Source organism: Apostichopus japonicus, chromosome 5 (genome assembly GCF_037975245.1).
Source record: "Apostichopus japonicus isolate 1M-3 chromosome 5, ASM3797524v1, whole genome shotgun sequence".
Lineage (NCBI taxonomy): Eukaryota > Metazoa > Echinodermata > Holothuroidea > Aspidochirotida > Stichopodidae > Apostichopus > Apostichopus japonicus.
In genome coordinates this window covers 4,660,718-4,687,844 of record NC_092565.1, presented here as the reverse complement: position 1 = coordinate 4,687,844, position 27,127 = coordinate 4,660,718, and the positions used below count along the sequence as shown (strand labels likewise).

The 27,127-nt window shown below is 38.0% G+C and overlaps 1 protein-coding gene across 2 annotated transcripts in view; it reads right to left on the bottom strand.

Annotated features, from left to right (window-relative positions):
- Positions 1-27,115, bottom strand: part of LOC139967371 (uncharacterized) — a 39,314-nt gene extending 12,199 nt beyond the window's left edge. The window contains exons 1-5 of one of the 2 annotated variants that reach the window (XM_071971081.1): positions 27,010-27,115; positions 7,275-7,418; positions 2,336-5,963; positions 1,402-1,599; positions 488-673 (exon numbers count right to left, since the gene is read on the bottom strand). In XM_071971081.1, the coding sequence (XP_071827182.1) occupies positions 488-673; positions 1,402-1,599; positions 2,336-5,963; positions 7,275-7,322 (4,060 nt within the window). In that variant the 5' untranslated portion in view covers positions 7,323-7,418; positions 27,010-27,115. Of the gene's footprint in view, positions 1-487; positions 674-1,401; positions 1,600-2,335; positions 5,964-7,274; positions 7,419-15,173; positions 15,775-27,009 lie in introns of those variants that run through there. The other variant, XM_071971082.1, reaches the window with a different exon arrangement.
- Positions 27,116-27,127: the final 12 nt, after the last annotated feature.

Genomic DNA, 27,127 nt, shown 5'->3' with positions numbered 1-27,127 from the left:
CTTATACCTAGTTTTATTTTGTGACATGGCTATTAAATATAGATGGAACATTTTGGCAACCAGCAGATGGTTTCAAGGACCATCACAAAATATTGATTTTGTCAACAATAGTCAATTAATTATGTCTTCTTCGGTCTCTCGATATGTGCAAATTGACTCTTTTGTAAGTATTAGCACTGATATAACAGAGGCAAATATTTCAATTTTGTCACTATTCATGGATTACTTAACAAGAAAAAATTATGCTACCAGTGCCTTAGGAAGGAAGTAACAAACTTTGTCAACACCATATTCTACAGAAATAATATTTGTCCGTCACAGTATAGCACGTTTACATGAAAGGTCAAGGTGTGATAATGGGAAGGTGAGGGGTAGGGGTGGGTGGGGAGGATACTGAGATGGGGTTAGATGTAGTATTATGTGGTAAAAGAGAGAAAAAAGGTGGTGAAGAGGAATTAAGGTTTTCATAAATTGTATTAAAGCGCACCTGTTTGTCTTTTGGATAAGGCCGAGTCCTGATACCGTGACAGCTGTGATGATGGTGATGTTCTTCCTATTAATCTGCTAGTGGGTTGCCTGTCGTCTTGACCTCTCCACGACCTCGAGAGATCTAACGGAATATCCGGTGACTTTCTGCTACTCTGATCGTCTCGACCGAGGAGAACTGATGGATCTGGATTGTAAAATGAAATGATGTAGAAAAAATATATAATAACAAATAGAGATAAATAATGGGAAAACATCAAACTGGGCTCTTAAGCGGGCACTAACACCAGTTATTTGTACAGGAATTTCAAAAATTTCAGGAATGGCTGCTATACGGGTATTTTACAATTTCAGGATGGCTGCAAACTGTTTGCTCAGACAGTGCAATGAAAACATCATGCCAAACCGTTACGCATGTTAGGTATTAAAAAAACTCTGTTTTCAAATGTGTTTGGTAATTTCATTACTATTTGAAAACAAGGAGTAAAAATTTGCAATGCAGGTGCTTTGTCCAAAAGCAAAAGGGCAAATCAGAGGTAGGGATGAACTGAACAGAATCCTGTGTAAGTTCCTTGATCCATAACAGAAAATATATCAAAGTTATTTTGTGATATATATCTTTGATGATGTTATGCATCTTCATAAATTTACATCAAATTTCAGGAAAAACTGTTCTGTTAATGTTTATTTCTTGGTTCCATAGTCACTCTAATGACAAAATGCATGACAAATTTTATCATTCCTTATGTGATCAAGAAGCTCTTAGAAATATTTTGTTCGTCCCATTGTTATTCTCAAAGTTCCACAACCCCCTTCCACATCTGCCTTTCCCCATCTTCAATAGAGAAATTCTTTGCACCTTACACACAATTAAAAGTTTGAAGTAATCTCTCCTGTAGTCATAAATTTTCATACCTATCTCAACATCGATATGGTCTCTCGGTGTGGGATATTTCGAGTCCTTGGCTGTCTGACCTTTGACCTCTGAGGAGGCGACTCCACCGTAATCTCTGGGTGACATCTTTGGAATCAGAGAGCCGCTCTTTCTTGGCGGATCTTGTCTGCTGCCGAGGACGTGAACTGGAAAATCTGGTGCTTGTACATCATCTGATCCTATTAAATCAATAATTCAAACAATAATTTGTTTTCCCAAAGTCTGGAATGGGAAGCAAATCAAAATAGGGATTTCTCTCCCCCTCCCTCCCCCCCCCCCTCCTGCATTGCAGAATTTTTTGGTTCACATCTGACCCTTGACTCCATTGAACAAGCCTCTTGTCTGACTGTTTTATTTATAGAACATTTAACAAGTAACAGAGCTTAAATATAATCTGTGCATGATGGGGAGAATGATGAATTATGGGTGCATTTTAAGCACTTTGATGTCTGGATGTCATTAACAGTTAAGTAGATACACACGTGTTACACTGCAAACATTCAGAGCTATAAAACGTACATACTTCACTGTGCACATAAAGCAGGTGGTTGCTCGGCAGCTCAGACATCCCCATCGATGGAATTATTATCTGAGAACATGATATTCCAGGGCCTATCAGATTAGCAAGAGCATGAGATTAGCACAGAGATTAACACATGAGAGTAGTACACAACTGGCAGATTAGCAGAAATCTTATAATATTGCTTTACCTGTCTGTTAGACGCCAAGTATTCAAACTGGAAATCAAGACCCTTTAAATATATTTTGGAGCATTCCCCCCCCCCCCCTCCCCCCATAAAAAATTCAGTAGATCAAAAATCATTGCCGATAATTGTAGAAAAAAAATGTCGAAAATCATGCGCATAATTTACTCCAAAAGTCGCACAATATAACACGGTTTTGTAATCACCATACCTGTATGAGTACTTTCCATCGTAGTCGAACTATTCACTGTCGACGAAAACCGGTCTCTGCTTCTCTCGGATACAGGATACGTGTACATGGTCTCTGCACTTCCGGGGGGTCTGTAAGGGTGCAAGATGTTCCTGTCGGGTGAGGTTCCCCGGCTTACTCTGGTCGACGACGGCGCAGAGCTCCCGGACGCTGAGTAGACGCCTGACCCAAATGTCGACCTTCTGGAGTGATCACTAGGGAGGGTAGCACTCAGCGGTCTCTGTGAGGGTGAAGTGTATACACCCTGGTCAACCTTATATTCTGCAGATACCGGCAGCTGAGATGTGAAATCTGAACTTTTGCCTAAGGAACTTGAACGGCCGTGCGAGGCCCTGGAACCGCTTGTTCTCCTAGGTATGCCACTCTGATTACTCGGTGTGGTCTGAGACCTGTCATATGATGGAGCACTTGTTGAATCTGCTGGAGGATATGATCGTGGTCTAGCACCTCCACCGGTCTGATGGCCACCCCTGGTGATCCTTTGGTCGGACTCACTGGGAACCTCCGAAGGAGGAAAGGAATAGTAATGTTTGTCGGTGCTCTGCAAGCTCTCCGATCTAGAAAACCCGCCATCACGTTGACGGTCGGACAATCTCTGATGGGATTCGTCAGCCTTAGTAGAACTGTGCTGGAGATCACTCTGACCGTGGGCTTCGGTCCAGGCCTCCACCGGTCTCTCATAAGAATGATCGCTGCCCCTTATGTGCTTCATTGGTGTCTCCCAGGTTACACTATGATCAAATGTTCTCTCTGAGACTTTCTGAAGCTGCTGCTCCAGTACTGCTCTAGCTCTTTCGAGAGCAGCAAAGTTCCCCACGCCCTCCGGCTGCTCGTTGTCTAAGGTCGATGCTACGGTGTGCAAAGAGGCCAGTCTACTGTCGGCATCCGCCTGAGGCACCGGTCTGAATCTCATTTCATCTGCCCGGGTGACGCTTGCCTCCTGAAGCACACGATCCACTCTCTCTTCTTGAGCGTCCTCCATTAGCATGGCCTGGACTCTCCTCGTGAGAGCATCCGCATCCTCGGCTCCCTTCAACTGTCTGCTCAAACCTCCTTCCTGAGTTTGATAAGTAGAGCTGAGGTCCTGCTGCCTTTCCCTTCCTGCCGTTTGCTGGGTTCTCCTCAATACTGGATCTTCATCCTCCGTACTGTGCATTCTTCTCATAGGGACTCCATCCTGTGCTTCATAATAAGTATAACTGCCACTCCTTGGGTGATATTGTCGAGATGGAGAGCCAACGTCGCTATCCACCTGTCGGTAGGCATCGATTCCTCCTTCGGTATAGTACCTGGGAGACGTGCCTCCGACGTACTCCGTACTGCCGAGTAGGTGTTGCACCCTCTGTGACAAGGAATCTTGACCTTGAGAACTCGAATGGCTTCTCTCAAATGGCTGACTTCTCTCTTGACTTCCTTGAGAAGTTCTGCTCATACCGAAACGACTCGGACTCTGTCTGCTGCTGCTGCTCGTGCCGAGATAGCGAGGACTCTCCCTCCCTGAATCTGAATGGTAAGGGCTCTCTCCGCCCTGCGACCTGGGACTTCCACGACCGCTTCCGAGGTAATCGACGCTGTGTCTCTTCACGGTGGAGGGGCTCTCTCTGCCGACCCTGTACCCACCCATGGCTTGACCTTCGAGATTGCGTCCAGATTCGTTATCTACATCCGAATCAGTGCCGGGGATACTGGCATTGACCCTCTTGATGATTCTCTTAACGGAGCTAGACGTACTCACTCCGGATAGATTCACGGCATCCGATTGGGAGAGACGCCCACCACCGAGTCCAGAATCCCTGATGGGGGCTCTCGCTCGTAAATGTTCCGATTCCTTCAAGAGTTGCTGAACGTGCAATGCTAACGAATCTGTGCAAGAGCTAACACTCGATGCCGGTGACTCCCTCCCTGGCGGTGTTCTCTCTCCATTCAACGAGTCTCTTCTTTCGTATATATCTCGGCCTTCCGGGAAATCTTTCTGAGACGAAGGGGTGAGGGATCCGTCGATGCTGTCTGGGCTCCCGCTACAAGATGAGGATTTACTGCTGATCTTTGACCGCCCATCATCCTTCATCTCTTTAGGGCGAATAGTTATCTGACCACTTTCTATCAGAAGCTGTGCAACTTTTCTGGCCAAAGAATCCTCCAAGTCCTGGCCACGGGGGGTTCCATACAGGTCGCTGGGTCTTATCAGACGGGAATCACGAGCACCTGGGGATCCAGATGTTGGTCTGCTCTGAAGTTCTGGAGGATAACGGATAAAGGATGTAGCAGTTCTTTGCTCAGTTGCTGTATGTGATGCATGTTTTGATGATGAAGATGAAGATGGTTTATCTGGTTTATCTCTTCCGTCTATCTCATCTTGGTTACTGCTAAGCAACACCCCAGATCTGCTTGGAGCAGCAGGACTTTGAGATAGAGGCTGCAAGCTGTTCAGATCCAGGGGTAGCTGGACCTGTGAGCCTCTTAGTCTTTGATCCTCTGGTAAGGAGTCCCCACTCAAGGAACCGGAGACACTATTCTGAGAGTCCTGATATGAATCGACAGTCTCCGAGTGCACATCATCACCAACGGTTGTGGGAGAGCTACCGACGAGTTTCTCGTCTACTTGGGAGGTCCTCTGCGAAATTTGTTCGCTCAAAGACTCACCGGTTGCTGCAAGCATGACATCAGAAGAGGAGTGAGCCACTGGTTCTGTCTGTAGATCCAATGGTACCTGAGAGTCCATCTCATTAGAAACCTGTAAGTATTTCTCATCTAAAGTATCTACATTTGGATCAGTTTCATCAGGGTTTTCCTCCAGTTCATGCGTCTCCTCCACTCCATGTGTTGGTAAAATACCTCCATCTCTCAGTTCCGGCTCAGAGTCTCCTTGACTTGAGAGCACATTTTCTTGCCTTTGAGCATCCTCGTCAGAAACATGAGGTTGCTCAGGATGATAACCAGGAGTTTGCTCATTCTCTTTTACTTCCCGATCGGCACTAGAACTTCCAGAGGCAATTTCGGAAACTTCTGCGATACTTTCGATCGAAGGTAGAGGAATTCCTTCCTCTCCTTGCTGACTTTCTCGTCTGGATACTACCGTTAATTTCTCTTCTTCATCCCCATCTACATCTGTCTTCCTCTTACTGCATTTATCTTCTTCTTCACTTCCTGCCTGATCCCCTACCTGACTCCCTTCACTCGCTGAAGTTTCTAACGGTAGCTCCAGACTACTGCTACTCTCCTGGGTGAGAGCTCCCTCGTCAAATGGAAATGACTCCCTTGAGATACCGCCAGTCACATCCAAGACAGATTGCGACTGTCTGGCATCAAAATACTCGGAAACAAGGCTACCTGATGGTCTTATCTCTTCAGACTTACTGGCCGAAATACATTTCTCCTTAGTGTCCACCACATCTCTGGCCTGACTCTCTGATAACGGACCCTCTTCCAAGGTCGGAACTTGGCTTGGAGATGAATACTCTAAGATACTTTGTGACTTGGAAGCCGAGGATAGGGCTGGCGATGCTGACCTTGATGACCGGCTGCTACTGGGGCTGCAGCTACGAGATGGAGACAATTCCACTTGCTCTGGGACCAAAGCATACCAACTCTGCAAGAAACAGGAAAGAAATAAAAACAGGCTTATTATAAAGTGGATCACTTCATAATGGATCCAGTCAAAACCTGGGATGTCTGTTTTTTTTTTTAGTTGCTGCTAAACCTAAATTAGAAGGTGGTCATAAGTCATTGATTATGCTTTAAATCTAGGTCTTGACCAACAGAACTTATCCACAAATACTGGACTGATTTAACCTTGCTTTCATCAAAAAATTAAACCAAATATTGGAATCTAGCCTTTTTTCATTCTTCATGAATGGTAAGAAAAAGCAGAGAAAAAACACAAGAACTATAACTACAGTGGGTTATGCCATTTTTACTTAAACCTGACAGACTATTTCTAACTGGTTCTAAGTGGACGTGATGTACACAGTTCAAATTATGTCACATAGTTGAACCCCCTATACATGGCATGATACAAAACAAAAAATGGTTTAAACTTTTAAAGCACAAGCTTCATTATGATATTTTAATGAATCACTAAAGCAAAATTATACAGGTTAGTTGATGTTGCATGCATGTATGTATACTCTTTTCAAAATCCCTTTTTTTCATTAATTGGCCATTGAAGTCAAAACAACTTCCAAAAGACTGTGAAAGACCATGTAACAGACCAAGCCAAACTAACAATGCCGTCAGATCTACCCAGCAGTATTATTTCCTAGCCCTACTGTACACATGCATACTGTAGACATCTGATAAAGCTGAACTCAGATTACACAAATGTAACTAACAGTAAAAAAAATATACACAAATATCAGCTCATTCTGACATTGTTTGCTATCACTTTGAAGGAACAAGTCAGATGGAAAAACCCTGGATTACTCCTGGATACTGACGCCAACGATACTTTAGTGAAAGTGAAAGTCGGCCCGGCCTCATCTCGATAATGCCGTCTGGTCGCACATTTCCTTGTCACTGAATTCTACACAATCCAATTGACCATAGGAAGTGTATGATCTACCAGTAAAATCCTTTATCAAGAAAATGGCAGAAATCACTGGAACATTTAAATCTAATCTACGTAATTCCACCTTCAAGCAAAACATCAAATTTCTTCATCACTTTGGATTATCATCCATGGTTAAATATTTAGTTTTCCACTACAGGTACATCGTATAAGGTCTGTCAATTCTTTGGGCGGTCAAATTATGGATAGATCTACACAAGTGACCATTTCTTAACTTATGATAAAGATGTTCCATATTCCTTCCTCAAAGTAGCCAATCTCTTACTCAAGAGAATCCCCCCCCCCACCCACCTTCCCCATTCATCAAAGCTGCAGGCGATTACAAACACTGACCTTTTTCTTCGGCGTCTTAGATCGTCTTGGAGAATCTGCCATAGTCATGTAACCGATCTCCGTGGTCTTTACTCAACGAGAAGAAGAAGAAGAAGTTCATTATATGTTTTCCCTCTCCATCGTTTTCCTCTCAGAGATTTATTCCTGCAGGATAGAAATTTATTACAAACCATCAGTATGAGCAGCTACATATATAAGCAAAATGATGTCATGTAGGAAAGTAGAGGGAAAGAGGCCAGCGCAAGGTAGTCACTAGATTCAATTAACAGATGCGCTACATGGTTATGGTACTGTACTTCCGTACAGAATCTCAATCGGTAGAGGTCCTACCATACATGGTGCATAATAAACATCTAACAGTACGCCCTGCATATACTCTTCATCTTGGCAATGACAGTGTAGTGGCAAGTTTTTCGTGAATTAATGTTGTACAATTTAACAGGACAGGGATCCTACAGTACATGGCATGACATTGAGTTTTCTAAAGACCGGGAATGGCAAGCTTAATGGATAATGCGTATTTTTTTAAAAATTATGTGCAGCTTAACTTGTGCTCATTTGTCAATGTTTTTTTAGCTATTTACAGATAAGATAATTCGGTCTCTCAGAAGAGACATTTTATAAACTCTCCAAGATTAAAAATTCTGTCAACGCACCATCAGGTTGAATAGGCAGGATTCATCATCACTGTTGTGCAAACAACATCAATGGGGCTTGAAAGGTTTTCTAAAACTGTTTTATATGGTCACATGAGTAGCTTTTCACAAAACAAAGAAACATTATATAACAAAAATAGTGAAAATACAATGTTATATTTAATGTCCTTGTTTTTTGGCCACAGGAGAGCTTTATACTGTAGCAGACTTTTCTTCTCTGAAATGTCTTCAAAATGTTTTAAATTTAATTTCACTGTGTTTCTGTCCTCTCTTCCTCAATATGTTCCATACAACATTGTGAGTAGTCATTCTGTATACAGTACAAACACTTTGAAGAGCCATATTTTTCTTAACATTAACCAACACTGTAATTTTAACAGATATTTTCTGATGGCACCTACTGTATTTGTGATGGGAAAACATCACCCACTGTGAAAACAACCAGATTTGAGAGGTTGAAACAGAAAACCAACAGGTTTGGTGATTTTTTGCCATGTTTTACATGAGAAAACATGTTTTACATGAGAAAATGCTTTGTAATGCTGCAAACAAAGCTCCGACTTCACATGACCTTTGACCTCCACAGATACTGTAATGATATAGTTCTGGTATGCACATCACACAAGCTCAACAAACTATAAAATGAATTATTATAGTTAATCTCAGCTTAAGTATTAGTGTAATTGTGCTTACAACTTTGTAGACTTTGACCTCTGGAACTGACCTCACATGACCTTTGTCCTTTCAAAGAGACAACAATATGGTTCATACTCACTTCGGTGGATCCAAACACCAAGTATTAAGTGCAACCACCTTTTACATTTGAGTTTACTAAGGTGTTTACAAGTCAAAGGCTTCCCCCCCCCTCCCCCATCAACATCGCCATCGCACAGATTCCTTTTGCCTTCGACAACAAAATCAAACCAATGAAAACTTAATGTTACCTTTAATTTAAAGGCTTGGTAGAAGTGAGAAAAAACCATTCACCACATAAATCTCTTTTCTTGATTTGATTCTTCAAATTTTCAAGATAACGGAATAAAGTAAAACTATAAAAAAAAAATCAATATAAATAAATACAAAAATTGATATTATCCTTAATAAAGGAAACAAACAACCCTTGCCAATTCTGAAAACCCTGCAAAAACTTGTGCAAATTAATCTATTCGGCATCAATAAACTAAACATCCTTCTCAGACCAGTTTATCATCAAAGCTGCTTGACATATTCTTCTTCACAGCACTTGATAAGTACAAGTCAGTAATACAAAAGCCAATATTTCCTAATGCATACATCGATGGAAATTATGTTGATATGATTGGCAGGCAGCTTCCCCAGGTTCAGTTCCATACAGACATTCTATGTACGTACAGAATTTTGGGCAATAATTATGATTTTTGTGTGTTTGTGTGTGTTTGTGTATTGATCATTGATGGAACTGCTGCCTCACAGCTTTTCAAAGCCTCTGGCATTGATGGATGATGAAAGCCGAGGTCAGGGGATGAAAATATTTGTTAAGGGAATTTTTTTTTTTGGCTTTGGATGTGAATAAAAAGGTTAAACATGACTTTGGATAATTGGGTTTCAAAGGAAGGTTCTCAAGAGGTGTTTGTTCACGTTCCTTTGAATGTACACTGTACTGAATAATCCATAGATCACAGGGATCCAGTCTGGCATGGCTTTTATTTCTCATTTGAAACTCAGCAGCTTCTGGAAGTAAACTTTGCCTGAAGCATGAAGGAAATATGAAGGAGTTCTAGTAGATACACAGTGCAACACTAAAAACACTGCTGGGTGTTATAAGCAACATTATCACCAGGTAAGGGGAGACAGAGGGGGGACAGAGGCAAATTGTGACAACAGAGTTTAGTAGCCACCAAAAATGTACTGTACCTTAGAGAAATAATGATAGAATACTTTTTTTAGTCACTGATGTACAGTGGTATCAAATTCTATACAATCTTTTTGGGAAATGTTGGGAGGGAGGGGTTGGGAGAGATAGGAGGGCTTTGAATACTACAGTTGTGTAAATACCGCTTGTTTACAGCAACATGACTGCTTCAAGCATATCAAGCTAGTCATTGATACACTGCATGTATCTATGTACCTCTGGACTTAAACAAGTCTTGGTTTAAGTCGCCAGCTTGTTCTTCCTATTCCTTGACTAAATTATCAAAAGAAAATGAGCCTATTTCTAACCAAACAGATACAGTAAGTAAGGTATAGTATTTTGTTGTGTTTTGCTGTGTACCTTTGACATATATAAATGACAATTTAAATAATTGCAAACCATGCCAAAAGACATTTCATATCAGGATTAATTATGTCAATATGCTGCACACCAATTTCCTCTAATAAATTAAGATCTACTAACCTACAGTAGGCTAACATTAAGAATGTTTATTTTGTAAATTTAAGACAAAGAATGGTTAGCGAAATATGACAGTAATTGAGACAACTATGTTAAAATCTACATTACATTTGTAGGCAGAAATTTAACTGAGGCTCTTGGTTTAATAACACATCCATACAATATCATTTCTTAGATTGAAAATTCAATCTTTCATGGCAAGTTTGATAAAAACCTTAGTTACATAAAACAAAAAAATTAACAAATATAGTAAAACAATGCAGAAATATATTTAATACAAGAGCATCCTGTCTATTATTTGAAAAATGACACGGTAACAACTCCACCGGCCTCCAAAGAGTTCAGAACAAGGGAATGTCTACAATGACCTCAGCAGGAAAAGTTTTCAAAACCAAACAATACAAAAATACTGAACCATCCACTGTAGATAGTAAACTACTACACCTACACTGATACATATCAAGTAAAAACACAACTTGACTTTCTTGACATCAAAAGCATACCGCATGCTCCTTTGCAGTTTTCTGATTTACGACTGACAGATGCCAGGTGGAAATATCGTCTTTGCTTGTATTTTATGAAAACGAGGCTACAAGAAAATGACCACAACACAAAGCACGCTAGCTGTGTTAATGAAGGAGCAACGTGCATAAAAAAAAGGAATGGTGTATTTTTAAGATCAGATGCTGAGAGATTTGTTCTGTGTTGTTGCAATATAAAGTCATTGCTAAGTGATAAAGTACAAACATATACATGTATATGAGATATACTTGCAAATTGAAATTGCAGTGTTGATAGATATGTTGCCTAGCAACAGAACCGTAATGACTTGTCAAATGAGACACATCTATTAAGAGACATGGGAGAAAGAGTACCATACGTTAACACTTCATGATTTTTTCGTCATTTCAAGTGGAAAAGTAGCTAACGGCCATGCAAGAAATCCTAGAGTTTAACCGCACATGAATGTTAAAGTAACAGTCTAGAGACTAACATCATGTAAGTTACACATGAATTATCTACCATACAGTTATCATATATCAGAGGTGTAAGGGTGTGTTGTAATACAATGAAAAGATGTTAATAAGTGTCAGACCTGTACAGTGTATGTATGCATCTACTGTATACACTATGTATAGCTAATACAGTACATGGGAAGATCAAGTCCTGAACATGTATTGATGTTAAACAGGATAGAAACTTAATATTTGACTAATCAAGAAAGAACATACTGTACATAACAAAAGCTACCTCGTTAAGTTTGTGTGTAATTTCTAAATGGTATTTTTGAGATCAATATAAACTGATGGTCCAAATTGTCACAGTGTGCATTTACGACATCGCATTTGTTTGCTTTAAAGTTCACTCCTGGTACAAAACATGTCAACTTGAAATTATTGTTATCTCCAAAAATGATAGGCTTTGAATACAAATTTCACCAGGATGCTGAGAATGTTCTTCTTTCATTTATAGTCAAAAAGCGATTTTTCGTGTGGACTATCCATATAACACTCAAGGTGTCAAAACAGTGTTGCACATTAAAACCAGTACTTTATTCTACCTGTATAGGTACAGTATGCTATATGCAATGTGAATTTATCAATAACTGTCTGCATAGCCCAGATATTCATACTGAGAATCTAGCACTAATTTAATTATACAGTACAGCAGATGTGGAGGACTAAATATTCTATTGAAAAACCTACACTTGAAATGGTACGTGATGTACCATATTTAGTTCATAGCGCTTAATATGTACGTAATATACTATGTTAAGTCTTGAACAACAAAGAACTTGAAGCCCCAGTTTATTATTGTAGATAATAGTATGTACAAGGAGAGGATTAACCTGGACTTATTACAAAAGTTACAGTATAATTGTTGTACTTACATTAAAACAGCAAGTCCATATAATGATATGTACAGTTGATGCACCTGTACAGTAACATGTGTTTGTAATTAAGTAAAGATGTTTGCTGTTCAGAGCTGACTGAAGTATATCATGTATGGAGAAAAACTAATCCTGGAGGACTTTACATGTATATGTAGTAAGTAACACTTAAAGTGATGAACACATTATTTACGCATCACTGATCACTCACTTATTGTGCGACAGATGTTAGTGATCTGCCCAGCACAGTAACGTGTGGTCATAACGAGAAAGACCTTTGTTGTTGGAATCTATTTATGGAGAAAACTAATTAGGACTATATGTTACTGTGTTTAACAGTGAAGGATAGTACTTAATGTAAATGACTGGTAGTAACTGGAAAGCCAGTCTGTTCTGTAATGTGTGCTGTACCAATGTACTTGTAGTTATGATAGCCTTCCCAATAACAGGCTAGTACCAACAATACAGTGACTCAGTAGTACTGAATCCAACTTTAATAATAATAATAAGAATAGTCCAAATTTAACAAATGACCGGTTCACAATTTGTTTATGATCTTACACAGCCTTTGTTCACATTTACTAACAATACCCAATACCCCCCCCCCCCCCACCCTTGCTTTCAAAAAGCCTGGATCCTTCCCTGATCACTCCATGTGATTTTGGTGTAGAGAAAGTGCATACTATACAAAACAATTTTTTGTTTCTGTATGTTACAAGTCTTTACCTAAGACCTTAAAATTTTGTAGATGATGGCTGGTTTTCCTTGAGAACAAGACCGGATCAAATAAAAGAGAAGGATAGAACCCGACAACTCACGAACACAAACGTTTCTTCTCGCGAGCCTTCACGATGCATTTTGTTTTTTATTTACTGTAGTACACCATGTATGTACTGTAGTACAGTATGTATGTACTGTAGTACATGCATCCACTTACTCCAGCTACATCTGTGATCAACTGAGCTAATTTTAACAGACGAGACAAAATCAATTGATTGATTAATTAATCAAAATATGACGACAGTGAAATAAGGGGTCTGACTCTATAAATGGCTGTGACAAATACTATAAGCTCAGATGACAGATACAGAATTGTACAAAAATGTCCATAGAATTTACATCGGATGTTAATCCTCTACAGTACAACAGATGTACTTAAAAATAGTGCAACCTACTGTACGTAGGATGATTTGACCCACGTTTGTTATCCTGGTGGGGAAAAGCCTGTTTCCCAACTACGTAGAAGAGTAGGGGGGAAAAAACAGATAAAAAGCTGGAAAAATTGGGTCAACTGCAACAAACATACTGTATGATCCTCTGTCGGTTTCATTTCTAAATTTCTGGACAGTTTTTTCAAATCAATGTTCTACTTTTCGAAACGGCTGCTTTATTGATCATGAATCTGTTACTTCTGAGACAAATGTTGTGCTGTGTTACAACTGGTTCAGATATGGAAAAGAAGTGTTCCCAAGATTTAGTACAAAGCCTGACTACATTGAGACATACTGTAGGGAGGGTGTTGAGAAAACAGTCAAGCTTAATTGTCACCTATTATGGATACAGTACTGTACAAGGTCAGGAAGAAATAGATAAATCTGTAGAGAAGATAACCTTTAACGAGCACTTAGCATGTTATCCATGGACTCAAACTGTGCAAAAACTCCTGAGATCATACAACTATGTACCTAAAAAAGGTTTTCATGGATTTTCATGGACTGCAAACAAACCAGAGAGCTCTGTTAGCTTTGATGTGTCAGTAGCAATGTCTTAGTAATGAGAGAACTGTGAGCCTACGGTACAACTCATGTAGCAAAACTTGTGATTCCCCCCCCCAAAAAAACTGAAATTTACACATGTAGGCTACAACTGTAACGTACAGTACATCTGTATTGAATAGAACAGTGGCAGACTTTGACAGTTGTTAGAAATGCTAGTTTATGTTAGTACTGTACATGCTTTATGTTGATCAAATCTGCAGTGACTACTACTGTAAGTCTAAGCTAGGTACTTTTGGTGTGCTGTTACAGTTATAAAAGGTTAAACGTATTATCATATTGTTGGGTAAGATAAAGACAACATTTCTCTTAATACAAATTAGGTATTTTTTGAAATCTAGGGAATTCAATTAAGTATTTTTGAAAATTTGGGGGAATATCCCCCCCCCATGACTGTCTATAATTATAACTGTATCTAGATAAACTTATTTCTAGCGTGTTATTTTCTTATCATTTTTTGATGGAAATTTCATTCACGTTTGCAAAGAATTTATCCATGACATGAGATGCTTTAATACAATTGGAGGTTGTTCCCCCCTGCCCCTCCCACTCAGCAATCTTTCCCACTTCCAGGAATGGAAAGACCTGCTACCAAAACCCTGGTTTGAACCAGGTTTGTAACAAGTGGTAGAAATCGTACTTTAACCCCGATTTCATCCGCTTCAATGCATGTTTTGACCAACAATAAGTACACCAAAGCAACTGAGTATATCCAAGAATTTACTTGTATGCAATCATTCTTTTCGACTTTCTTGGTTTTTCCTTGAGGCAGTAGGAATCAATATTTATAGTGCCATAGATGCAGCAAGATCTACAGAACTGCAGTAAAATATCATCTTGAGGCACAAAAAACTCTACTTGATTGATAGCTGATCATGATGACTGGTAAATATGACAGACCCAGTGAGATGACTTTGTAATATAAGACAAGTGTAAACTCTATGGGCAGATCCGAACCTACTGAGTAAATACAACATTCTGTTATAGACTGTACATACAACATTCATTTATCCATGCCAACAAAATTAGAATTATGAATCATAAACTATGTCATTTGAAACTTAAGACAAAACAAATTCTACAATTTGAAAGTGAGAAATGAGTACCACTTACATAGACGAAAAAAGGGGTTATATAGTAGATTTTGGAATTTAGTCATCTATGAATTATAAAGTATACACCATCGCCCATATAAGCAAAACTCACCATGCAGTTCGACAAGGCCAATAATAAAATCTTGAGTACTCCAGGAGACTTGTGTACACTACGACACTCAAAAAATGTTGACTTGCGGTAGTGATACAGATGTTAATCAATAAGAACACCGACGGTCACAGAAACGGTTATTCAAAGAATTATGTAATTATATCCCATAAAATCCTTGGATATGATATTCTGATGTTAACGAGAGTCATCCCCTGTCACCTCGGCATTGGGCAAAGTCGATAAATCCTGACCAGACGAAGAAGAAAGCTCCGATCACCATGGCGATGAGTGATGAAGAAAAGCTGGGCAACTCCCTTGCTCTCCCTTTTCTATTCTAACAGAGGCAGCAAGTGTCATATATGCAGCCTCGCATCTTAATTGCGAATCTCTCTCTCCATTCAGCTTTTACACATGTATGTGATGAGCAGGGGAAGTTACTCATTCAGCTGCGCGCACGGAGAGAGCTCGTTTCTGTGCATACAATTAACACGACTGCATCTAACAAGTGGATGGATATATCTGCTTAAAACACACACGTGTGCCAACCTGATAATGCAACCTATAAAGTCCACGATTGCAGCATGTTACAGTACGATAGTCTTATTCTGAAGAAAAAGCCCTAAATACATAATCTAAATATACAGTCATCATAGAATAAACACAAAGATTTATAGAAAGACGAGATGAGAACAATAAATTGACTGTGGATCACTCTAGATTGTTGTAAATCATTTTATCAGGAATGATGGAGGAGACCTTGAACAAGACAGAATTTAAACAACTGAAAATTTGTGTAGTAGAGTTTAAACAACTTGTGGTTAGATGGTTAATGATGAAGAATCTAAGTTTGATCACTGCTGGATATGTAGTCTATGACAAATGTCATAAACAGATGTTACATGTTGTCAAATTGGAAATGCAGTCAATCATTACTGAATGATTATGTGAAATTACTGCTAATATATTTAACATTCAATGTTGTTATTGTCATTGAAAACTGTAAAGGTACAAATTAATTAAAGGATCACAAAAAAAAACAAAAAAAAAAACTGTAATTGAAGTGCAATGTTTTGAGTGACATTAAAAGCACAGAATCACATTAGAAAGGTATGGAATATCTCACTCATTTTGTTTAACATGAAAACACATTTGTAATTAATCCAGTGATGAAAAGAATCAGAGTGGGTGTAAGGAAGAGGGTTGGGATAAATCTTGCCCCTAAAAATTGTATCCTATATAATTGCTTGAATACAGTCAAACCTCACAGCTAATGTCTAGTTCGTACCTATTGCTATACTGTAGTTTGGCAATTGGCACACTGTGTGTATGTTGTGAGGAGGGAAAGGGTGAGAGGACAGGGTATCTAATCTCTTAACTGCAGGTGAAACTTTGAGACCCTGATCTGCGTACAAAGCAACCTGGAAGGTCACAGGTGACCATTTAGCAAGAGGCAATAATACTATATGAAATGTAACAATTAGCATTGTGCTTGTACAGGCCAACCTAACATTTACACCGAAAACCAGCGTGAATGAAAACACAATCAAACTAATTGAAATACATTTACCTTTCCAATGCCTGACCTAAATTTCAACAAACTGGAAAATGAGAACGACATCGAAACGGAAAATCATACCGACTTCACGGTTGTAATACATTCTTAACATCAATGTGTTGCTTTAACTCAATAATCTACCCATAATGAGAAGGATCTCAAGGGGTCAGAGAGACACTGCTGACATATATGTACAGATCCGGTAAACAGGTTAATCAATTATATATCACAGAAACTGAGGTACTACTGTAGGTGAGGGCATGCATTGACACTTTGGAATGGCTTAATACTTAACTGCACTGTGTTGTAATATATCTTATTTTTAATTATCATTAGTGTTTCAATGGAGGAATCAAGTTTAATTTAGCATGAAGCAGAATAAACAGAGATGGAAAGGAGTGATATAGAGGGAAGTTATTAGTTTTGTTATAGTCTTTCAACAAATTATTATGTATCATATACTGTTTCATATATGAGACCATTTTTTTAAAAGAAATATATAATATTTCTTAACTTTGAAGGTTATTTTCTCTTACAGTAGTCTTTAAAAAACTGTTTTGATGTAATCTGAATCACAAGTTTGTTTTTCTAATAGACCCTTTTAATTGGAAGGATTCACAAGATTGTGCTTTTATTTTAACCATAAATTTAGTAACTATACCAGAAATAAGCTCCTCTTCTAATTAAGCTGTGTATACTTCGTCCTTTGGTCGTAAAATTAAACTCTCTAGAGGTTACCCTATGACATTATAGTGTGTACATACTAACTTACCACAGTAAAGATGGATTCAGCCAATCAGGCTGTTCTGTCTTTAAGTAGCAACAACTTGTTTTCAGTCTTAAATTACACTATAAGCAAGATCTGTAAACAATATCATCGGAGGAAAACTTAGTTGACATCAAATGTTAAAGATGAACGATAGTGATTTTTCACCATCGACGAAAAAATACGATTTTATTCAAGAGTATTCTAGTTGGTTTCCATTTTACACATGTGAAAATTCAAGTCAATCCGATGTTGGGAAAGGCTTAAAAAAAATTCCTAAACTCGTTGATTTTTTAAACAAAAATTGGGCTTTTCGCGAAAAGCGATATGATGATCACGTGATCTACAGTGACATGTGACGTCATTGTGATGATAACAACGTGAGCTCGGCGTAGTGTACTTCAGCAGTGTGCACTTAGTGTGTAAGTTTAGTTGCAACCTACTCTATATTGGACTCGACAAACAACGTAAACCACTAGCAAAATCCAAGAAATTGCGTTGTAGGGGGATGCAACAGAACGAATGTGGACTCTACAATAAGTTTTTTTTTAATTTTCCAAGCGGAAAAAGTAGTGAGAGATATCGGAAACTCTGGATACGATTTGTGAGGAGAACCAGGAAAGACTTCATCGCACCAGGAGTTTCTCATGGCAAGAATGTGAAAGTTTGTTCTGCCCACTTCACAGAAGATGATTCTCGGGCCCAATTGAAATTTGCGTGTGGCAAGGTCACTAAAGTAATAAAAGTTTGAAAGATTGATGCTTTTATGCCGCATTATTTATATATATCCCGATAAATGCAACAGTAAGTGTTGGAACTGGAAGACATGTCAGACGTGAACAACCTAATGACTATGTGAGGAGAGAATCCACGTGCAAATTTCAATTGGGGCATGGACGTCGCTTAGGCAGAGGTTTTTGGGGCAGAGATGTGTTCATACCCTCCAAACCACTTTAAATGTAATACGAATAGGAAATGTGTGTATGCTCGAGCGAAACAAAACATCGTGTAAGTATTACTTACGGTAGCGCACACTGTCACTTATGTTTGCACAGTGTGAAAGTACCGTTTGCGGACCTACGTGAAGTTGGACTAGAATACGATTCCTCCTGAAGCCCAAACCACGAGGCATGCATGTGAATAAACGCAATAGGCATTGCATGTAGTGAGAAAATTGTTCGAGCTAGACTAACAACTCGATTGAGTTCAAATGCGGTTGTATTTCAAGCTCAATGAAACCTTTCTGTTGGATTTAATGACGCACGGAACAAGGAACGTTTATGTTTTACAGTAGGCCTAGTACATACAAGCGAATCTACTTTGTTTAGAACTTTGGATTTTCTTTCGGATGTTATATACTAATCTACGTTTGAGACTATCATCACTATTGTTATTGTGCCAGTTTGACTGGTAAGTGAGCACATTCATACATCACTCTGTATAAAACCCGCCAAAAACGTGATCTTGAGATTTACGTTACTTTGGGTCAGCTTGCGAGTTACCTCTTCAGATATTGGGAAATCGTTGCGAAATTGCCGCAAATTTCGTAAAAAAAAAAATTGTAAACACGTGGTGAAGAAATCAAGAAACACCATGATATCCATTATCATGTCTTGAACATTACGCCGGAAAATTTAACTAACATAACAGTTATGCTGACACGAAATGCACGCACAGCTCCGTACTGAACAGTGCACAACAGAAAAGATCATCACAGTGACGTCATTCACTGACATGAGGGCTGTTCAAGGTCGTTGCAGTGTTTGCAAATTCCTAAATTACGGAGGCGAAAAAACGATGTTTTAATTCCCTTTTTTATAACTTTCCGGTGTGCTATTTGGAAAATTAAAAAAATATGTTGCTTGGTAACATATAAACTACATTATATATGAAAATGAGAGATTTTTTTTCTGTCACTATCGTTCTACTTTAAAAGTTGAAAAAACATTACGCATTACTGTATGCACCCAATATGAAGTATGTGTTTCCTTGGTAACAAATAACCAAATAAACAATTTTAATTGTCTGGGTTATATATATGTCAATGACTGTGTTGTTGAAATTAATCACTTCAGCATCTGCACCTGTAGACACAGTAATCAAAGGGGATTTTGGGTTTGTTTGCTAAATTTTGAAGGATGTGCATAAATTCTAAATTGCCATGAGCAAATATTCACCAGAAGGGAAAGTTCAAAGATTTCAATTCCTATAGTCTTCTGGCTCCTCTTACTATACAGTAAGTCTCTGTCCTTTTTCTGAGAATACTGACCTGCAGTCAGATTATGTGAAATATACTGTACTCTTAAAGACCAAATATGGAGACAATTTTTGTTGTTGAGATTTTCCATTAATTTAGGAGTTTACATACCCATAATCAACATGTGTAAAAAATAATCTTCGAAAACCTACTATAACCCATCAAAAACGACCACGAAAATGGACATTTTGGGTAGTCACGTGACATGAACCTGTGGAATGTCTGAAAACAGAGATTGACCCAAAGGAGCCTCTGGTCACCGTGTGACGTCAAAGTTTGTATACCGCGAAAATCAAACGCTGATATAGGCACTGTTTGTACACAGATAGCGAACAATTGTACTGTTTTTGACTTCCAATTTCGAGCGTTTGAAAAGCTGTTAGCTTAAAACAAGAACACATGAAGGTTAACAACAAGTTTTAAGACAATTATAAGCAGAAATTTTAGTTAAATTGCTTATTTTATTAGCAAAATTTCCACTCAAATGGAGGCATCTTTTACATAGCGTATAGCGTCAATAGGTCCGTACGGTACAATATACTTACATAGTACTTACTCGTTTTAATATCCAAAAGTATACAAACACAGAAAAAGTATCCTGTCAATAAACAAATTTAGCAGTGAATATCCTAATCCACGTTTCTTGTTCAGTCCTGGGCGAAAAACTACCGTGAGTCTGTGTAATTCCATAGAGTTAGGTCTAGTTGAAACAGGCCTTGACCAGTACTAACATCCCACAATCACAAGACAGTCACTAACGAAATAAAACGTCCGATCGCTACATACTACCGTTTTTATTCAACTCCTTGGACCATGTAGATGTCGGAATAAACAGAACGGACAATATTACACATGTATCACGAACTCACGATACTGGAATACAACAAATGAAATAGATAAATCCTAACATGGCTATTTACACATGCTGTGAGCCAACGCCGGCGAGAGTTGTAACTAACTACCGTACATGTACTAACAATGCTATACCCTTGGCACGGTATATATATACGGTCATCTCTTACAGTAAATATATTACTGTCAATTGCGTGATATAATGTTACATGTAAGGACGTCCAGGGCGTGTTTACGGTCAATTTCACATTAGCTATGTCCGACCATGGTCCGACACAGCTATCGACAGTATATAGTTTTCACAGAATAAGACATTTGCAGCATACACAGAAGCAGGGTCATGCATGTGGACTCATGGGCATGAGATACTCCGGGTGCTGAAAAATCTTTCCGCGTGGATCTCAAAAAATTGATCCAAAGTCTGCGGCGTTTTACGTCGGTTCTTTTGATGCTTTTGCTGGATGAGGTATAACTGCAACCTCCAACAACACAGAATTGTGACATTTTGACTAAAAAGGAGTAATATCGTTGATGTTTTTGGCAGCTCAAGTATACGACTTTACACACTAAAAGTATAGTTGTGAGTGAGGTATACAAACGTTGACGTCACATGGTCACCTGATGTCTTAGGAATGTTTCAGGAATGTCTGAAATAGAAGCTGACTTTTCGTCCCATTTTTCACTTATTTAACGTCCGAAATTGGTAAAGTTAATTACAGCAATGTAATTGGAGTCAGTTAAGGATTACATACATGAAAAATGGTGGGATTTTATGTTCATCGAAAAGTCTCCATAGTTGGTCTTTAAAGTCTCAATACCTGTTTGCTGATGAATTTCGGAAATCAAACTTCCGAAGTAGATTCAATGTTTCTTATTCTAAATGCACTCTGACCTGGTGGGTTTAATGGAGAAAAGCTGTCGATATGTAAAGAAAGAAATTTATTTTCTGTTGCCCTAGTAATGGCGCGAACGATTTACCATAAAATCTCTGCGACCGCCCATGTCAGCATGTTTATTACACAAATGTAAACAAAACAGCCGATCAAGATTTTAACCCAGTCCTAAACTGGTATCTTCCACTTTTTACAATTCCACGGAGGTAACCTCTGAAAACACCTGTTTATTCATTGCAATGGAAGAAAAATGACACAACATCACAAGCTACATCGGTAAGACTGAGAGAAAGATACTATTCAAAGAGAAGGGACCTAAGACAAGCTAGCCACGAAAGTGAAAGTAGTCCTAGGCCAAACGGTCATAAACAGAACAGAGAGCTTTCATTGGCGCATGATCTGTTGGGCGGGGCTTTTGATTGAAGTTTGTAGAATCTACAGATTTGTTAAAAATCTGGCGTATTAGAGTCAGCTAAAAATTTTAACGACAGATAGCTCACTAAAAATAATGGATAAAGATATGAAAGTTGCGTAGAAAGGTGTCAGAGCTTTTAGTGCAGTAAGCTGGAAAGGTCAAAGTTTAAATTTAGCAAACAAGTATTGAGACTTTAAAAGTTCTGCATTTTGTACCAACAAATTACAATGATATTTGCACAAAGAAATGATGCAGACTTTGTCTTAAAGTTGCTAAATAATTAGCTGCCAGCCAACCATCCACATTAACAGGCAATGTCACTCATGGGACTAACTGTAGGACTACTGTAGGATACCAAGGATTCGGATACAACGGACACAAAACAGTCACACCTCTGTGACTGTATGTTTTAATAAAATATGACACTTTTCTAAAGTTATTTACTGTAGCTATAAAAGAAATTGTTCCAGAATTGTGCCAAAGTTAGGCAGATCATGACCTGATCAGCTTACAGTATTGTATCTTTGTTCATCAGCATCTAAACACCCAACACGAAACTGAACTTTTATGAAAAAATGATATTGGTACACAGTATACATACAGTATTTATGTCACTTTTTTTTCAAATTTGTCCATAGAACTCCTACAGTATAAGTAATGTAGCACAGATGTAGGAGTATACATAGCCCTTGGCTTGGTTTGTTGTACTGAGAGAATGATCATTCTTTCCTATACTCAGCATTACACAAGAAACACATACAGTACATGATACTGTACAGTGTACACAGGTCTGTCTGTGTGTCTGTCAGTGGGGTGCTGAATTATAGGTTCATTTCCAAGAGATGTTTTGTAAAGTAATATTACACCAATTCATGTCAACTTTAACAACAAAAAATGACCTTGATATATCAACAGGCAGCACACCCTGATAAAACTTTCACCATTCTTGACAATAACATTAAAAACTTACTCTACTGCATATAACCAATCAAACTGATGGATTTCAGTTCAGGTATGATGAAGGTGCCCAAAGTGGAAGTTTACCACAAGGTACACCAACATGGTAAAACATAACATGCTGTTAGCATTACATGGACTATAACAATTAGTCCAAAAATGTATGGATAGAGGCAGGATCTCTAGTAAATTTTTGACTAACATTACACACAGTTTCCCACTACTGTAGGTAAGAGATAAATTTACATGTTGCTTAGGCCTAGTAGAACTACTGTATATGATGTTGTGCAGGAACAGCACTCCAAGATTAATGTATGTCGTCCAGTTACAGAGTTCTTGATAATTGACAATTCATAATCATGGACGTTAAATATGAATCTAAGAGACTGACTTGAGTCAGCTTGTGGCTTTGATAAGCCAATGATGGCTTCTTTGTGAGTTCCTGCTTGCAGGAGGATCTAAAATACATACATACATACATACTAGTTAGGTAAACAATTCTCTGCTTGTCCAATCAGGGAATAAGTTATCAGTATCATATAACAGAATGCAATGCAAAATAGTCAATTGATACACAAATACAAACAATATAACAGGGGTAAATATCTAATGGCAGTGCGAGACGACTAAACTTTGGTTTAGAAAATAAAAACAGCTGTGGAGGTTTTCCGGCAGACGACTGTTGTTTACATCAAATTCAAATTGATTGTAACTAAATACTTGTAATAGGTTAAATAATAAATTTCTAACACCTCGAAAGCGGTTTTTCTATTCACCCAACCTACACTACATTCCTACAGTGTACATATTGGTCACTAAATTTCCTGATCAAACAATCAAAATGTAAACCTATACAAGTGTGTCCACTAATGAATTCCGTGGGCTGTGATGATAGTTTTGTACCATTTTGTGTACAGTACCTCTCAAACTGTCCTCGTTCTATATTCCAAATTTTCCTACAGTATGGGTGACAAGGATAACTGCTTATATATCAGAATATGTAATGGGTTGTTAACACAACACAGTATCAAAGGAACCTTGCTTCCATTGGAGTAATACCTAGTGATTAAGTTTTCAAGTCATAAACAATAAAAAGCTGTTTGCTATCATCTCATGCATATGAAAGGATTTTACATGCTATCACATAATTTACCAAAATGTTATAATTTGGTATATCTCACTATGTATTACCACAATAGCTATTGAATACTAGGTAGCTCAAAAAATTATCTCAAACAATGACATTTAGCTCAAACAATTACTACTACTGTAGCTTAAACAATTCAATTAACTCAGTGTGAGTGTACATAATGTGTGTGGCTCTTCATTTACTGTGTGTCAGTCGTGCTAACTGGCCTTCTAATATTCTCTGACAGTCAGACTGGAGAACTGCGTTTGAACCTTTACTTTCCCAAACTTTTGAAGTTTACCTTGCATGAGGAATGTGTCTTCCACACAGGGTGAATTAGCTTTCTGTCTGTAGGTACAAATTTCAATGTATCTATTAAAACCATGCATATGGTTTTCTTGAAAGGCCTCCTAGAATAACTGGTCAAACAGATTTCGTTTAACAGTATACATCTGCTTCAATGCAGCTCATCAGCTTTTTCAAGACATTGCTAAAATGGTAACAGTTCACATTTATATGATATTTAGTGACTTATGTGCATGTCTGCATGTGGTACATACTACATATTGTAGGTGGTGCCATGCATCAGACTGTAACCTTCTAAAAGCTTTTACAATCAAAGAGCTTGAGTATTTCAAAAAAATAAAATATCCAAAGAGTTATTGCAGTTACTGTGGCACTAGCTGTACTGGAGAACTGTAATGTATTCAATGTATGGACTGTACAGTGCACGTGTATAGTTACGTACATGGGGAGACCCATTTTGTGAAATTTGAAACTGGGATGAAGATAAAATTACCTTTGTTGATATCAAGATTGTTAAACAATTGATACAAAAGTGGCTAAGCTTTGTTACAATCTGAAATAATCTTTCACAATATTACTGGATTTAAAGTTAAACACTTTACTACACATACATGTCCAAACATTTTGAAAATATATTTCAGGCTAATTGTTATATCCATCCAACATTTATTGTAATGGCAGGCAAAATACAGTATGAGATAAATTGTAGTGCCAGCCAAGAATATCAGTTTGTGACAGTAGCATGAGTGGACAATGTTCTAAAATAATTTTAATAACAAAGGCATCTAGGTTGAGAAAACATCCATGAGAAAACAAGAAAAGTAACAATAGATGAAAACATTGCTTTGTATTGCATTCATTATTTTCGAACTTGTAATTTTAAGAAAACCGAAAATATTGTATCAGTTAAATTTTAATCTCTGCGACAACTCAATATACTGTACTCACCTGTTAAAGAAGTAAACCGGTCATGAAATGTATCAGAATATTGCAAAGCATGTACTGTACTGTATCATTCCTTGAATAGCTATAGGCCGATCACGCCTATGTAGTCTATTATTGGAAGATTACATGTTTAACATAACAATACCTGATGGCACTGTTCATTAAAGTTACAAATTATGTCAAGAGCTTCGTAAAGTGAAAATATATCATAACACTTAGCTGCCACATGTACAAGAAGATGAATGGCTTGTTACTTACAGTGCACGTTTGGCGGCTACCCAATTTACAGTTTTAGATTCTTTTGGATTTTTACAATTTGAACACCATTTCCGATTGTGTCCATCAACAGAATGACAAACCACGTTACTTTTGGATCGAACAGTAGGTTTCATTGCTTCTAATGCCACTGCGGCCTTCATTTACTTGACTACTGTATATCACTTGAAAATTCATGATTTACATTGCTCATACTTTCATTTGCAAATTTGCAATATTAGGGCCTGGAACAGAATTTTGTACAGTTTGTTATTGATGATAAAATCACAGGTTAGAGTTGTGTTAAAATTTTTCTAGTTACAAGTGTAGCCAGTGCATTTGGCCAAAAATGCATACTGTACGATTGCACAAATTTCAACTAAATCATGGTATTCCAATGGCAATAAAATAATGTTGCATAATTGCATACATTACTGTCTGACTGAACAATGTTTTCAGAACTTATTTTTGAGAAAATATTTAAGTTTCTCAATTTACATGTGACATTGAACATTTTGAGAATTGCTTTAGACATCTGACCACCAGTCAGCAGCTTTTGCAACTTGTATCTCAAAAGATGAGACTTTCAATTGAGCTGTACTATAGTTTTCTTCTGGACAGAGTTTGGAAGAAATTTCAGAAAATGTTAATTGTTATTGATTCCATTTACTTTGTGATGTGGTGGTAAGGAATAATTTCTTCCTGCATCATGGAGAATTTGAGTTACAGTGCCCTTGTGTTACCTATACTGCAGCTGTAAGTTAGACCATCCTACGTTACTATAGATAATACTATGATATAAAACACTATAAACCATAAATGCAGTGAGCTTAACACCAGCAACAGCTAGGCCTAGCCTAGGCCTAATTCACTAAATCAACGTGGCTATTTTTACGACCAGGAGTAACAATAATTTCCGGTTACGCATGCGCAGTTGCTTTAACGTGGTTATTCTTACGACCAGGAGTAACAATAATTTCCAGTTGCTTTATTTACTTTACTGCGCATGCCTAACCAGAAATTCGCCGATGTCGTAAGAATAGATTATAAATAATTGTTACTCCTGGTCGTAAGAATAGCCAAGGACTAACTAAATTGTAGCTAAGTTAGCCTGCTTGCCTCGACAAAGTAAAGAATTATGCCTTGCCTAGCCTTTGCCGATGGGCGTCATAAAAAAGCAAAAAAAATATAACTTATCCGAGGCCTAACCTCTCACCGCAAAGTAGTGTCGATAGAGATTAGAAGCTAGTTTAGGCCTAAAATAGTAGTAGTAGGCCTAGTAGCACAAGTAGTAGTAGTACAGTGAGGCTAGGCCCTAGCCTCTAGAGCCTAGTCTAACTTAGGTTTAACTCATAGGCCTAGGCCTATACTAGTATTAGTACTATTGATAATGATTGATAGGCTCAAGAATAAATAAAATGATAGGTTACTTAAAAGTACCTCGTAGATGTTACTGAAATTTACTTCGGAAATTATTACATAAATTGGTGACAAATGCTTCCTTACCGTAGTATAATGATGAATGAGAAGCACAAGCTGAACAATCATTACTAGGCCTAGTAGTATAAGTTGTAACTAACGTACGTGTTAGGCCCACAGTAATTTACCCGAGTATGTGATTGAT